The sequence below is a fragment of the Lipomyces japonicus genome, assembly GCF_038497905.1.
Source record: "Lipomyces japonicus strain CBS 7319 unplaced genomic scaffold V1514scaffold_106, whole genome shotgun sequence".
In the NCBI taxonomy this organism is placed as follows: domain Eukaryota; kingdom Fungi; phylum Ascomycota; class Lipomycetes; order Lipomycetales; family Lipomycetaceae; genus Lipomyces; species Lipomyces japonicus.
The window spans coordinates 1-13412 of NW_027117918.1; the positions used below are offsets into that span (position 1 = coordinate 1).

The following is a 13412-nucleotide window of genomic DNA, read 5'->3' on the forward strand; positions in this document are numbered from 1 at the left end:
TTAAAGAATAAAAAACCAAAAAGAGGAGCCACTGGAGATTTTGGTGAATATAAATTTGAAAATTCGCAACCAGGCCGGAAATCGAACAATGGCTGTTCACATGTGTATTTAATAATTGTAACATTTGGAGATGTAGTTATATATAAACGTATATGAATTTAACGTTGCCGAGTACGAATACGAAAACTTGGCCTGAATTTTATACTGAATAAACGCACTTTACGGAGGATTTATGTGGAAGAGTTCATTTGATTAGAATTTCTTTGACTAATTAGAAGATTACTTTCAATGAAATGTCACAAGCAAAAAAGTTGCTTAACTCTGCTAAAACATTAATTGATAAAAATGATTATGCCGGAGGCAAGGACAAATGTCTCGCAGCTCTCGAATTTGATTCAAATTCAGTGAACGCGTATGCAGATTAGGATTCGGTGGTTGACATGGCTATTGACTTTGATTTAGATATATTTTACTTGGATATTGTTTAACAAATTTATGGGATTTTCCAAATGCCGAGCAAGCGTACATTAAAGTCACTGAGATCAGTCCAAAATCTCCATTTGGTTGGCAAGGCCTGTTAACAGTTTTTGAGAAGTCGGATGAGATTGGGAAATACATAGATACAGCAAAGAGCTTGATATTAATATATGAAGAGAAGTATGTTATACTTACTTATTATTTCATCGAGCGAAAATTAATATTATTAGCGATGATATAAATCGAGCTACTGCAATCGTCAACAAATTACAAAATTTTGTGACCGAAAAGGGAAATATAGAAAATGTACGATGACTGATAGCTCAGATTTTAACATTTTTTTTAATATTTGGTTTAGAACATAACATTATTGAAATTAATTTTGCCGAAAAGTCCGATATTTTTATTCCTCGAGGGACGGTTGCCCAAGCCGGCTGATAGTCTTGAAAAGCTCACTTCTATTGTTGAAACTTCCGAAAAGCAACAGATTGTATCTACTATAAACAAGTCAAAAAACAAGTTAGGCGTCAGCGTTAGCAAAGTCACCAAGAAAATCAAACGTGAAGTATATAGTTCTTCAGAGGTAGGAAATTCTTTTTAATAACTTATATATTAATTAACCCCAGATCATTTTAGCTTGAAGATTTATATCGTGAATTATTAAACTGGTCTGATGACGAAAACCAGAGACGTGAAGTCGAAGGAAAGCTCTTAGAATTTCTTTACAATAAATTACTTTCAGTGCCTATAGAAGAGAAAGACCGAGTACGCCAAAAGGTTTTGGAACTAGCAGATGGTATGGTGGTTTTAAACTCATCTGTGGAACATGCCTGGATAATATCGCTTGAATGGCGTAATTACGGTGATTTTGCTGAGATGGACTATAATAAAATTACAAATTATATTTCCCTCTTTCCGGATGCGGGACTGTCTAAAGTTCTTCAAGCTTTTTTGCAGTCAGACATCTCTCCTTTTCAAAAGAGGAAACCGTCAAATGGCGACAATAACATAAGTGAAGAAGATGAGGAAGCAGAAGATATTTTGAATATACAGTGGGATGATACAGAGATTTTAGGGACCTTTATTGTGAGAAATTCGTTTTTTTATTTTTTATTTTTTTAATTGGCTAATTTTATAGGATGGCTACGAAGCTAAACCTGATTCTCCTTTATCAAACTCCATTCTTGGGGCTTATTATGTTCACATCGGTGAATATGAAAATGCAGTTGATATTGGACGAGCGGGACTCGAGTTACTTGACCGAGTACAAGAGGATACTGGTTATTATATGATCAATTATCGAAACACTACGTACATCACTCTTGGGACTGCATATATTTATTACCAGGCACCGCGAAATTTTGCTCTTGCACTGAAATACTTTGCTACTGTTCTTAAGCGTGACCGCAAAAATGCCAAGGCGTGTATTGGAAAGGCTCTTATTCTGATAGAAAAAGGAGAGATTGACGAAGCTCGTAAAATATTAACAGATATTTTAAAAGAAGATCCAAATAATGTTCAAGCGTTGCTAGAGGCTTCATGGTGCGAGGTTATTCTAGGAAATCATGAAATTGGTAGGGCTGGTATTCAGAAATGTCTTTCTTTAATAAAGAAGGATGACCCTGTCTCGTTGAATTTGAAAGCAAAGATTTGGTGGAGAATTGGCCAGTCTTTGTGGAAATCTGACGTTTCTAAAAGGCAATCACGAAGCGGTGCTTATGATGCGTTCATTACAAGTTTGAGGTGGAATCCCAGTTATGCTCCAGCCTACACTAGCCTTGGCATCTATTATGCAGATATAGAGAAAGATGAAGACCGGTCTGCGAAATGTTTCCACAAAGCATTCGAGCTTGACCCTTCAGAAAAAGAAGCCGCAAGACGATTGACAGAAATGTTTGCTAATGCTCAAGAATGGGAATTGGTGCAGATAGTAGCTTCTAGATTTGCCGACGCAGAAAAGAAAAGAAGTGTAGCTGGAAATGAATCTAGCTGGCCTCATCGAGCTTTGGGTGTATCTTATTTACAATCACAAGACTTGGTCAGATCAATTCAATCATTTCAATCAGCTTTGCGATTGCATGATTCTGACTCGCATAGTTGGGTAGGATTAGGTGAAGCTTACGCCCAGTCTGGCCGGTATATTGCAGCATTGAAATCATTATCTAGGGCAATCAATCTTGATTCAAGTAATTGGTATTCTAAATTGCTTTTGGGAATGGTTTACAGGCAAACATTAGACTACGAGGAAGCCAAGAGAACTTTTAGAGCGGTGCTAGAATACCGATCTGGTGAAGCAGTGGTGCTGGAACATTTATCAGAAACACTTGTAGCTTCAGCTCGTTATCAAGTCAGCATTAATAATTATAGCCGTGCAAGAAAGGACGCAGTCGAGTCCATCGAAGTTTCACTAGAATTGGCAAAACATAAATCCGGCAAGTTTAATTTATGGAAGAACGTGGGCGATGCTATCCGTATTTTCTTGACTGTCCAGTCACTACTACCAAGCCTTCCATTGTCAACCTTGTCAAGGTTATTTGATATTGGTATTGATGAGCTCAACTCGAAGGAGCTTGATCCGATAAATCGCATTGATAGAATTACTCTTAATGTCCGGCCCGACCCCGAATCGAACACGACCGAAGCTGCAATAATTTATTATATACTGGCTTATAAGTATTCTTTAACGGCTTCGTTTGAATATGTGAGATCTCGAGGAACAGGCTGGTTTAACATCGCAAATGCTGAACTACATGCATATGTTTCACTGGGGCGCGAGACGCTCTTTCGCGATGCTGCTATAGAGTCATATAAAATGGCTATAAAGCAAGAACCTAGAAATCATCTTTATTGGAATGCATATGGAATTGCTACAGCGGATCACGTGGCCGTGGTATCACAGCATGCGTTCATAAGGTCTCTTATTATTGATTATCGACAGCCAGCTACTTGGGCCAATTTGGGAGTGCTCTATTTGCTGGAGGGTGATCTAGAACTTGCTAAATTGGCATTTACCAAATGTCAGTCTACGGATCCAGACTTCGTGACGCCTTGGCTGGGTCAGGGGATGATTGCTTCTATTGCTGGTGACGAAGATGAGGCGCGAGAACTTTATGAACATTCATATGCGATATCTGATGGATCAAATGTAAGTAACATAATTTCTTATTTGTGTCAAAAATTGAAATTTGCTAACAATAGTCCAGAAATTGGCCAAGTTGTTTTATGCAGTATCTGCTTTTTCTTTATTGCGCAATAATTCCAAATCAGACAGCATTCCTTCTAAAGAGCTTGCAATATTCGCTCTTGAAAAGGTATTACAATTGGAGCCTGATTTTGTTCCTGCTGTGGAGTACCAAGCATTTTTTCTGGAGCAGATTCAAGACTATGATGTTGGCATTAAAAAATTACAAGTCCTGAGTGCACAACTTGAGCAAAAGTACGAGCGATTCGAACAATTCGAGGAACTTAAAGAGTTTTTGGTTGCAAAGGCACAACTTGCTCGACTCCATTTGGCGAAGGATGATTTTGATCAGGCGCTAAAAGCAGCGCTTATGGTCGTCGACCTGTCAGATGACGACGAGCGCCTGAGCAATAGTAAATTGTCTGCGAGCGTTACTGCTGGTATTACTTACTTCTATCAAAAAAAGTATACCGAATCGTTTAAAATGTTTGACATTGCCACTTCAGTTTCCAAACATGACTTGGATATCACCGTACTTCTTTCTCAGGTACTTTATAGACTTGGCGGTGAAAACCGCGAAAAATCACAGGATGTGCTGTTTGCAAACATTGAACAAAATCAAAAGCATTTAAATTCTATTTTGCTTCTGGGTACGATCGGTTTGGTGGAAGGAAATGATGATGTCATAGATGCAATCGAAACCGAACTTATCGAGCTTCTTAACTCAGACCAAAATCTTTCTGGAGAGAATGGTAGCTCGGCTAATCTTCTTCTATCTGCTCTAAGAGGTCATAAAGAAGGGCAACCAAGTAAAGAACCTTGGCTGCAATCAGCTATTTTGACTCCATCTGAGTTTAGGACTTGGAATCATATAGACACGAATGCAGCGTTGGAAACAGCTATTCTGGATCATACTATATCATCAAAAGATCTCAGCAAAGAATACGCTCAGACTGGCAAATTGAAAAACCTTCAAATGGCGATTTATTTATCTCCAGGTGAACCCAGCAACTGGCTGATATTGGAGAATGGAATTGAGTTTTTAAAGAATTAGATGAAATTATGTATTGTACATCACACAGTGACTGTGTAAATATTAAAATCTATAGTTATGGTACAAAAAATGCATCTATACATGGTTTCGGAAAGCAAAAACCAAATTTCTATAAAATCTCACTTAATGATTCGCTTATGTCAGGGTTGACTAGTTCAACAATAGTCATGGCAAGCGCTCCGGATGGAAGAGAATATAAAAGACGTATATGCAGGCCCTTGACTAGTGCCCTAAATAAGCCTGCTTCTTTAACAAGATTTTTGCTAATCTGCCATAGCCCGCGTTCGTCATTTGGTCGCAACCTTCTAATTTCTTCCGAGACGGCTAATTGTTGCCGGGTTCTAACAACGTCTAAAAAATTCGAAGTTGACTCGGACAACACTGTGGCTGCAGAAGAAGCAAAAGCATAGTCACTTGCGCTTAAATTTTGCCCCTTAGCTTTGCGTTTATGCAAAAATGTTTTCAAATTTTCATAGCAATACCAAAAGCATAAGCTACTAGGAGTATAAATTGCAAAATTTACGCCATATCCTCTAAAGAATCCTGTGATTCCGTTTGCGCGATAAATGCCCTTCATTATACCAATTGTTGAGACACGTTGATTGCCACCTTTTATCTGCATTCTCCCCTTAATGTTATCCATGGGCGTGAAAAATACATTACTGACTACCTGTGTATTTGTTAGAGTTTAAACTTCGCTCGCAACAAAGAGTTTCGTATTTGAAAAGTACTAACTTCAGCAGTTATACCGGCTCCAAGATATGTGCCAGCACTATCACTTTCAAAATATGGTGCCAGTTCCTTTTTCATTTGTCGATACGTGACTAAATATGTTGCGAATGCTGGAGTTGAGAACACAATGGATGCAGTTAGGCCACGCCAGTAGTGCCTGAACGGAAGAACATAGCTGTTTGATAGAGACGTTTGTCTCAATGTAAGGATTGTGTCCACTCATTGATATTAGCCAAAAAAAATTTGTTAACTATTAATATAGCACAACTTACAAGGATGTAAAATGACTGCAGACCCGACTCCTCCGACCCTATCATGCCAAAACATTAGTTCCTGGAGAGCTCTTAATCTAAAACAAAATGGGACATAATTACACGGAAGCAGTCACCGTTCGAATATCCATGATCCGCCAAGTACTACAAATTGCAGCACTCAACAGAGAGGACCCTTCTCGCCTTTAAAAGCGACGTCTTGATGAGATTGGTCGTATATATTACTATATATATTGGTTTTTGTATATTTGTGGAAATTTACCGTTCGTGCTCAGGGGAAGAACTATTGCAAAATATTGACCCTAACCCGTAAAGTTTGACATGTTCCGCGTGTGATTTTTAAGGTTTCAATGTTTACTTACAGTGCTTTGCTTAAAGCAAATAGTCGAACCATACACTAACTTTTGATAATTATTTGTATCATAGTTGTATTGATTTCATTAATGTATAATCATTATAATTAGTTAAGATTTCACTTATATCGTCATAATCTATCTCTAACCCCACAAATGAGATTCAGCATGTTTATTATATCTCCCACCCTTGACTTCAACTTTTGACAGAATTTCATTAACTTGGGCAAACTCCTCATCAGTCAACGAATGAATGGCAGCCAGGTTCTCTTCAACTCTGCTCACGGTAGTAGCACCCGGAATGGGGATAATTTTCAAACCCGAAATGACGTCCTCATGCTTCTTAATCCATGCAATCGCGAATTGGGCAACAGTAACTCCTTTGGCTTTGGCAAGCTCTTCAATTTTCTCAACCAGAACTAAGTTAAGAGGGAAGTTCTCTTCTGAAAACCTCTCAAAAAATAGTCTGATGTCACCTTCGGGAATCTGGGAACGATCCTTGATCTGGCCTGTGAGGAAACCTCTTCCCAATGGAGAGTAAGCAATAACAGGAATGCCTAGCTTTGCAGCAGTATCAAGAACACCGAGATCTTTGGCCTCGAGAGAAAACAGGGAGAATTCAACCTCGACAGCTTCAATCTTATGCACTTTTGCGGCCCGCTCAATAGTTTCTGGCTTCACTTCCGAAAGCGAGATCCCACCAATCAAGCCTTCCTTAACTAACTCTCCCAACGCAGCAACTGTAGTCTCAATGGGTCTACAATGCAAAAAAATTAAAACCTAATGTCGGACAAGCCATATTTACGATGACAAAGTTGTACTTACACGTTCTTATCAACACGAGCGCATTCGAATAAGTCCAATTTCTTAACGTTTCCAAGATGTTTAATAGAATTCTCAACACTCTTGCGAACGCCTTCTGGACTACCGTCCGGAAGCCACGTTTTGGAATCGATGCCACCTTTGACAGAGATTACAGTCTATATCCAAATGTAAGAGAGCGAATTGGCGACAATTAATCAACACATACCTTCTCAGCCTGTTCAGGATATTTCTCGAAAAAACGCTTTAAAAGATCCAAGTTTGCAGTTGGCTGAGACGGCTGACCATAAAACTCTCCACTGTTTAAAAAATTTGCACCCAGCTCAATTGCTTTGTTGATAGTTGCAAATGCTTGCTCGTCAGGAGTAACAGTAGGGCGCCAGGTTAAGCCCATAAGGCCAAACCCGAGATCACCAATTTGTGTACCAGTAACAGTAGCCATTATATGTATTTCAAGCTTGTTATTTTGTATAATTACAAATATCTAAAGAAACGATAAGCGAACGGCTACCAGGATGGTGCCACAACTCCCGTCTATATTGATTTGATCAGTGCTGACGTCAGGCGCGGTGTTACGATAAGTCCGTTCACTGAAAAACTGCTTAGAGAATAAATACTTAACCAAAAAAAATAAAAATAAAAATCAAACATGCCGTAAAAAAACTGTATTGCTATACGGATTATTCGAATCACATTAGATATGTATTTAATTAGTATTTTTTAAAAGACATTGAATGAGCTGTCGATAATGCTAGATTTTAACATATATGGAGCATAAATGTCCTACGTTTGCGCTATATATGCATTTTTCTGGGCAGCCGTGATTGGCTGGACAGCAAAAGAGCATTTTCTCACGAATTTTGTTTCTTTGATTCACCAATCAATAATGAATTAAACGCTACTTAAGCTAATGGAAATCGAAGTATAAATTCCAAGGCCAAAAGCCTACTTTTCAATTGAAGTTATTGGCCATGCTGTAACTAAGTACAAAATACACAAGTGATCCATCACGAGTCCTAACATCTATCATTTGCAACCATGCCCTAAGATTATTCGTAAAAAACTCTTTAAGATCGGGAACTATTCTCAAAATTAGAATCTTTCGTCGACGTTATTTTAGCAGTATATTCCATGACTTACATTGCGAGCCAAGCCATTCCGAAGGGAGTCAAAAACGGGACAACTGAACACAGTTAGTAATTAGACTCTATCAATCAAAACATAGACCAATCCTATTGTTTTTTCACGTACTAAAGAAAAGGGAGAATGGAATGACAAATGGAATCTTGCGGCCGTGAACCTTGAATGGCAAGTTGTGGTAGGCACCGTCCTCAAAGTGAGGTGGGTGGTATGGAGCGCGAGCGGCCTTGGTGGAAGCAAATCCGCGCTTAAGAACAACCAGTCTCGAGTTCTGAAACGCAGCTCTAGCGGCAACACGGTTAACGATTGGGGTGTACATCTTTGAGGGATAACGGAGGACAACTTCTGGTGATCAGGAAATTGAAACAGCCGATTTCACGGAATGCAAAAAAGATCAACTCCGGGTAACATAAAATGGCACGTGATTTGCTTGGGTGAATTAAAAAAATTGCTACTGAAGGGATACGTGAAGTGTACCCTCTTTTCATCTACACCTTTCTACAGCTGACTGGCAATTTATTATGGACGACGATCTTTTTGGCGTGTTTGGTCAAGTTGCGCCAAAGGTTGTTCCCAGACTAGACTCGGTTGCTCGAGACGGACCTTCTGGTCTTAAACGAACTGCGAACCTTGAGGCTTCTGATGTAACGGAAAGTTCTTCTGACAGTGTTAGCGGAAAGCGGCCACGAACGTTTGATACAAATGACAAAGTATCTGAACCAATTGTTGCAGATACGTTTGAGCAAGAAGCTTCTAGAGAAGTCAATGTTTCCGCGGGCCTTCAAAGCAATTCGTCTGTGGCCGAGACCGCAGATGGTAAAGTCAAACTTCAACATCAAGTTCGACATCAGGTTGCCTTGCCTCCAAATTATGACTATGTTCCTTTATCTGAACATAAGCGTCCGGAAAATCCTGCTCGTGTTTACCCTTTCACTCTTGATCCATTCCAAGCTAATGCGATTGCGTCCATCGAGCGAAACGAAAGTGTCTTGGTTTCAGCTCATACTTCAGCTGGTAAAACCGTCGTGGCAGAGTATGCTATTGCGCAAAGTTTAAAGAATAAGCAGAGAGTTATATATACCTCGCCGATTAAGGCTCTTAGTAATCAGAAATATCGTGAATTGCTTGCCGAGTTTGGCGACGTTGGCTTGATGACTGGCGACGTTACGATTAACCAGAGAGCTTCATGCCTTGTGATGACTACTGAGATTTTGCGTTCCATGCTTTATCGTGGCTCAGAGATTATGCGAGAAGTTGCATGGGTCATTTTTGATGAAATTCATTATATGCGAGATGCCGAGAGAGGTGTTGTTTGGGAGGAAACTATTATTTTGCTCCCTGATAAGGTTAGATACGTTTTTCTTTCGGCCACCATTCCCAATGCAATGCAATTTGCCGAATGGATTTGCAAGATTCACTTACAGCCATGTCACGTTGTTTATACAGATTTCAGACCTACCCCACTTCAACATTACTTGTTTCCGGCAGGCGGTGATGGCATACATCTTGTCGTGGACGAGAAAAGTGCTTTCAGAGAAGATAGTTTTCAAAAGGCCATGGCTCAGATTGCAAACACAGATGATCCGGCCAAGAAAGAAGTTACAAAGAAGAAGTCTCAGAAGGGTACTAAAGGTATTGTTATGCTTGAGATTGTCATTTTTTTTACTAACAGATTTAGGTCCATCTGATATCTACAAAATTGTTAAGATGATCATGACGAAGCATTATAATCCAGTCATTATTTTCAGTTTCAGCAAACGTGAATGCGAGAACTTAGCGCTTCAAATGAGTAAACTGGATTTTAATGATGAAACTGAAAAGGACATGATTAGCAAAGTTTTCACAAATGCAATCAGCCAGTTGTCAGATGAAGATAAGGAGTTGCCCCAGATTAAGCATATTTTGCCCTTGCTTAAAAGAGGCATTGGTATTCATCATTCTGGTCTTTTGCCTATTTTGAAAGAAGTTATTGAAATTCTTTTCCAGGAAGGTTTGATCAAGGTCCTCTTCGCGACCGAGACATTTTCAATTGGATTGAATATGCCTGCAAAGACTGTTGTTTTTACTAATGTTCGAAAATGGGATGGCAAGAACTTTAGATGGGTTTCGGGTGGCGAATATATTCAGATGTCTGGCCGAGCTGGTCGCAGAGGTCTGGATGATCGCGGTATCGTTATCCTTATGATTGATGAGAAGATGGAGCCTCCGGTGGCAAAAGGCATGGTCAAAGGACAAGCCGATAGGCTTGACTCAGCTTTTCATCTTAGCTATAATATGATTCTTAATCTTATGAGGGTTGAGGGTATATCACCTGAATTTATGCTTGAAAGATGTTTTTATCAGTTTCAGAACACTGCACAGGTTCCCTTGTTAGAGAACGAGCTTAGTGAAAAGATTAGTCGGTTTAATAATACGGTAATTGAAAAGGAGTCCGAAGTCGATGAATATTATCAGATTCGTGAAAAGCTTAAAATTTACAAAGCAGACTTGCAGGCAGTTATATCACATCCTTCTGTCGCAATTCCATTTATGACTGTTGGTCGATTGGTAAAGGTTAGTTATAAAGGAATTGACTTTGGTTGGGGTGCGGTTGTTTCGTACACCAAACGAAGTGCTAAGGGTAGCAATGAGCAAATACCGGCACGTGAGTCGTACATTATTGACGTTGCGCTAAATATTTCAAAATCATCTCCAGCAGTACCTCTGAAGAGATATGCAGATTTGCCCTCCGATATTCGACCTCCGGAAGATGGAGAAAAGGGTAGACTCGAAGTTGTCCCTGTTCTTTTGTCTTGCATTGAAGCAATCTCTAACCTTCGAATATTTTTACCACAAGATTTGAAATCAGCGCAACATAAAAGCTCTGTCGAGAAATCGATTAGTGAAGTAAAGCGCAGATTTCCTGATGGCATAACGCTGTTGGACCCAATTAAGAATATGAACATTACAGATGATTCTTTTAAATCTCTGCTTACTAAAATTGACAACTTGGAGCAAAAGTTAAAGGAAAGTGAATTAAGCAGTAATCCATATTTGGAAGATCTTTACAATCAGTACGTTGAGAAAATTCAGCTTCAAGATAACATTAAAGAAGTGAAAGAGAAGATTGAGAAGGCTCATGCCATCATGCAACTGGATGAGTTAAAATATAGAAAACGTGTGTTGAGACGTCTTGGATTCACATCTGAGGATGACATCATTGAACTGAAGGGACGAGTCGCTTGTGAGATTTCAACCGGTGACGAATTGATTCTTACTGAGATGATATTTAATGGTGCCTTGAATGATCTTACCCCGGAACAGATTGCTGCTGTTTTAAGTTGTTTTGTTTTCCAAGAGAAAACCAAGGAAACTCCAAAGCAGAGTCCTGAATTAGCTGCACCTCTACGTGAGTTGAAAGATACTGCTAGGAAAGTTGCAAAGGTGTCAAGGGAGAGTAAGCTTCAACTTAATGAAGAGGAATATGTTGAATCATTTAAGAGTGATCTTATGGAAGTCGTATATGCTTGGGCTAAGGGCAGCTCGTTTGCTCAAATTTGGTAGGTTTTTCCTTTATGTGTTTTGTTTGAAAAATTTGAAGCTAATATTGGGATCGTACAGTAAACTTACCGATGTCTATGAAGGAAGTTTAATCAGAATATTTAAGCGACTTGAAGAATTAATTCGACAACTTGTACAGGCAGCTAAGGTTATCGGAAATGAGGATTTGGAAAAGAAAATGGAGCAGGCGCTTGAAAAGATTAAACGTGATCTGGTTGCAGCTGGCTCTTTGTACTTATAGATATAGCTTGTTTATGGCGATGGGAAAAAAATGGAGGAAAAGATGTGTATGATATGTTTTGTTAAGATGCATCAATTTTATTTATCTGATCTTTAGCATGATCGATCAATCTATCTAAAAAATCATCCTTGTCATTCAAATCTTTAATTCTTCTTGTAGACTCAGCAGGGAAAAATGCGTAGCCGTCTTGAGAAAAGCTGTCAATACACTTTGCGTTCTCTGGTATTAGATCAAGACTTTTCACAAAGTCTTCACCCTTAACCAGACGACCCAAAGTTAAACACCACAACCTTGCAGTATCTGCGTGATTATATCCTCCACCACCAACAAGTAGTGTGTGTTTTCCCAAATTTATAATTTCGATAATCACGTTCGACAATGCTTGTATGGATAAATTCCATTCCCTCGTTGGATCACCGGCAAGCCCGTCTGCACCACACTGTATCACTATCGAGTCCGGCTGAAATTTTTTAAAGACAGGTTTAATAACGTTTTCTAAAATTTTAAGAAGAGAATTTTCACTCAGTCCTGATCGTAATCCCAAGTTAAGTGTATAGTCCTGGCCATGTCCTTTGCCGTTAAACTTTGAGTTGCCTGAACCTGCAAAAAACTCCTAGTTAGGTTTCTAAACAAAACACGATAAATACAACTAACTATACCTGGAAAAAATCCTCTGTCATATCGATGTATCGATACGCACATCACTCTGTTGGAATGCGCAAACGCCGCCTCTACTCCATCGCCATGGTGTAAATCAAGGTCAACATACAACACCTTATCAAACGATTTCCTCAATCTAATTTAATTAATCCATTGATCTTGCGCAATTATGTAAATCCAAGTATCCGGTACTTACTCGTTTATGCCAAGAATAATGTCATTTATATAACAGAAACCAGATGCCTTGTCCTTATGAGCATGGTGCCTGCCTCCCGGCCAATTAATGGCTATGCGTTGTTGTCCTTTGAATTCTTCCTCGTTACGAATCAAATATCTTGCACATGCAATTGTGGTTCCACTAATTGCGCGAATATAGCTATCCAGTCCTTCAAAATAAGGGCAATCAAATTCAAGACCATAAAGTTCATTCAGCCTTTTGTCCACGTCGTATGAATCTAATGACGTGCGTGATCTCTCGTCTTCATCATCATCTGATTTTAAAATTTCCAGATCAACATTTTCCCCTAACAAAAAAGATATAAAATTTTCATCGTGATATGAGATCAGTTGGTTCTTTGAAGCTTGAACCGGCGTGATTATTTCATCACAACTATGTGGCAGGTCGAATGAGTCGATGAGATCACTGACTATGCTAGCCCGATCAATATTGGAAGGCAACAGATCGGCGATTTTACAATATGCTTGACTGGATGCATATCCTACTAATCGTCGCATTATTTATTTTAAATTATCAATCTTGAAAGCTATTGTTCAATATATGCGCGATAACTATATTTACATTCGCGTGGATAAACAACAGACAATAATAATATTTACTTGCCGATTATAATTAAAAAAAATGACTAGGTTTATTACTTAGGCAAGCCAACAAAAAAACATAAAACATAAATTCGATACTTTTTGATTTTCTTCGATCCGG

At 39.0% G+C, this 13412-nt stretch overlaps 6 protein-coding genes across 6 annotated transcripts; 2 read left to right on the forward strand and 4 right to left on the reverse strand.

Annotated features, from left to right (window-relative positions):
• Nucleotides 1-247: 247 nt before the first annotated feature.
• Nucleotides 248-4917, forward strand: V1514DRAFT_313181 (uncharacterized protein). Its single transcript, XM_066925821.1, has 7 exons — nucleotides 248-412; nucleotides 463-657; nucleotides 708-783; nucleotides 836-1060; nucleotides 1114-1563; nucleotides 1616-3622; nucleotides 3681-4917. Exons 1-7 carry the CDS (start codon nucleotides 294-296, stop codon nucleotides 4710-4712), a joined length of 4104 nt encoding a protein of 1367 aa, XP_066780548.1. The 5' UTR covers nucleotides 248-293; the 3' UTR covers nucleotides 4713-4917.
• On the reverse strand, nucleotides 4698-5958 carry V1514DRAFT_339383 (mitochondrial carrier domain-containing protein). The gene is made up of 4 exons (XM_066928974.1): nucleotides 5819-5958; nucleotides 5717-5754; nucleotides 5448-5662; nucleotides 4698-5382 (listed from the first exon to the last, which is right to left on the reverse strand). The coding sequence occupies exons 1-4, from the start codon at nucleotides 5845-5847 to the stop codon at nucleotides 4822-4824; spliced, it is 843 nt and encodes a 280-aa protein (XP_066780549.1). The 5' UTR covers nucleotides 5848-5958; the 3' UTR covers nucleotides 4698-4821.
• A 160-nt stretch (nucleotides 5959-6118) lies between these two features.
• V1514DRAFT_339387 (NADP-dependent oxidoreductase domain-containing protein) lies at nucleotides 6119-7619 on the reverse strand. The gene is made up of 3 exons (XM_066928975.1): nucleotides 7100-7619; nucleotides 6895-7049; nucleotides 6119-6826 (listed from the first exon to the last, which is right to left on the reverse strand). The coding sequence occupies exons 1-3, from the start codon at nucleotides 7331-7333 to the stop codon at nucleotides 6214-6216; spliced, it is 1002 nt and encodes a 333-aa protein (XP_066780550.1). The 5' UTR covers nucleotides 7334-7619; the 3' UTR covers nucleotides 6119-6213.
• On the reverse strand, nucleotides 7620-8368 carry V1514DRAFT_339390 (uncharacterized protein). Its single transcript, XM_066928976.1, has 2 exons — nucleotides 8143-8368; nucleotides 7620-8074 (listed from the first exon to the last, which is right to left on the reverse strand). The coding sequence occupies exons 1-2, from the start codon at nucleotides 8348-8350 to the stop codon at nucleotides 8028-8030; spliced, it is 255 nt and encodes an 84-aa protein (XP_066780551.1). The 5' UTR covers nucleotides 8351-8368; the 3' UTR covers nucleotides 7620-8027.
• V1514DRAFT_355104 (rRNA-processing arch domain-containing protein) lies at nucleotides 8330-11919 on the forward strand. The gene is made up of 3 exons (XM_066929623.1): nucleotides 8330-9663; nucleotides 9710-11570; nucleotides 11632-11919. Exons 1-3 carry the CDS (start codon nucleotides 8553-8555, stop codon nucleotides 11810-11812), a joined length of 3153 nt encoding a protein of 1050 aa, XP_066780552.1. The 5' UTR covers nucleotides 8330-8552; the 3' UTR covers nucleotides 11813-11919.
• On the reverse strand, nucleotides 11874-13207 carry V1514DRAFT_364992 (uncharacterized protein; the record flags this gene model as incomplete). Its single annotated transcript, XM_066929799.1, has 4 exons — nucleotides 11874-12031; nucleotides 12068-12412; nucleotides 12472-12608; nucleotides 12669-13207. 4 exons carry the CDS (start codon nucleotides 13205-13207, stop codon nucleotides 11874-11876), a joined length of 1179 nt encoding a protein of 392 aa, XP_066780553.1.
• Between the last annotated feature and the right edge of the window lie 205 nt (nucleotides 13208-13412).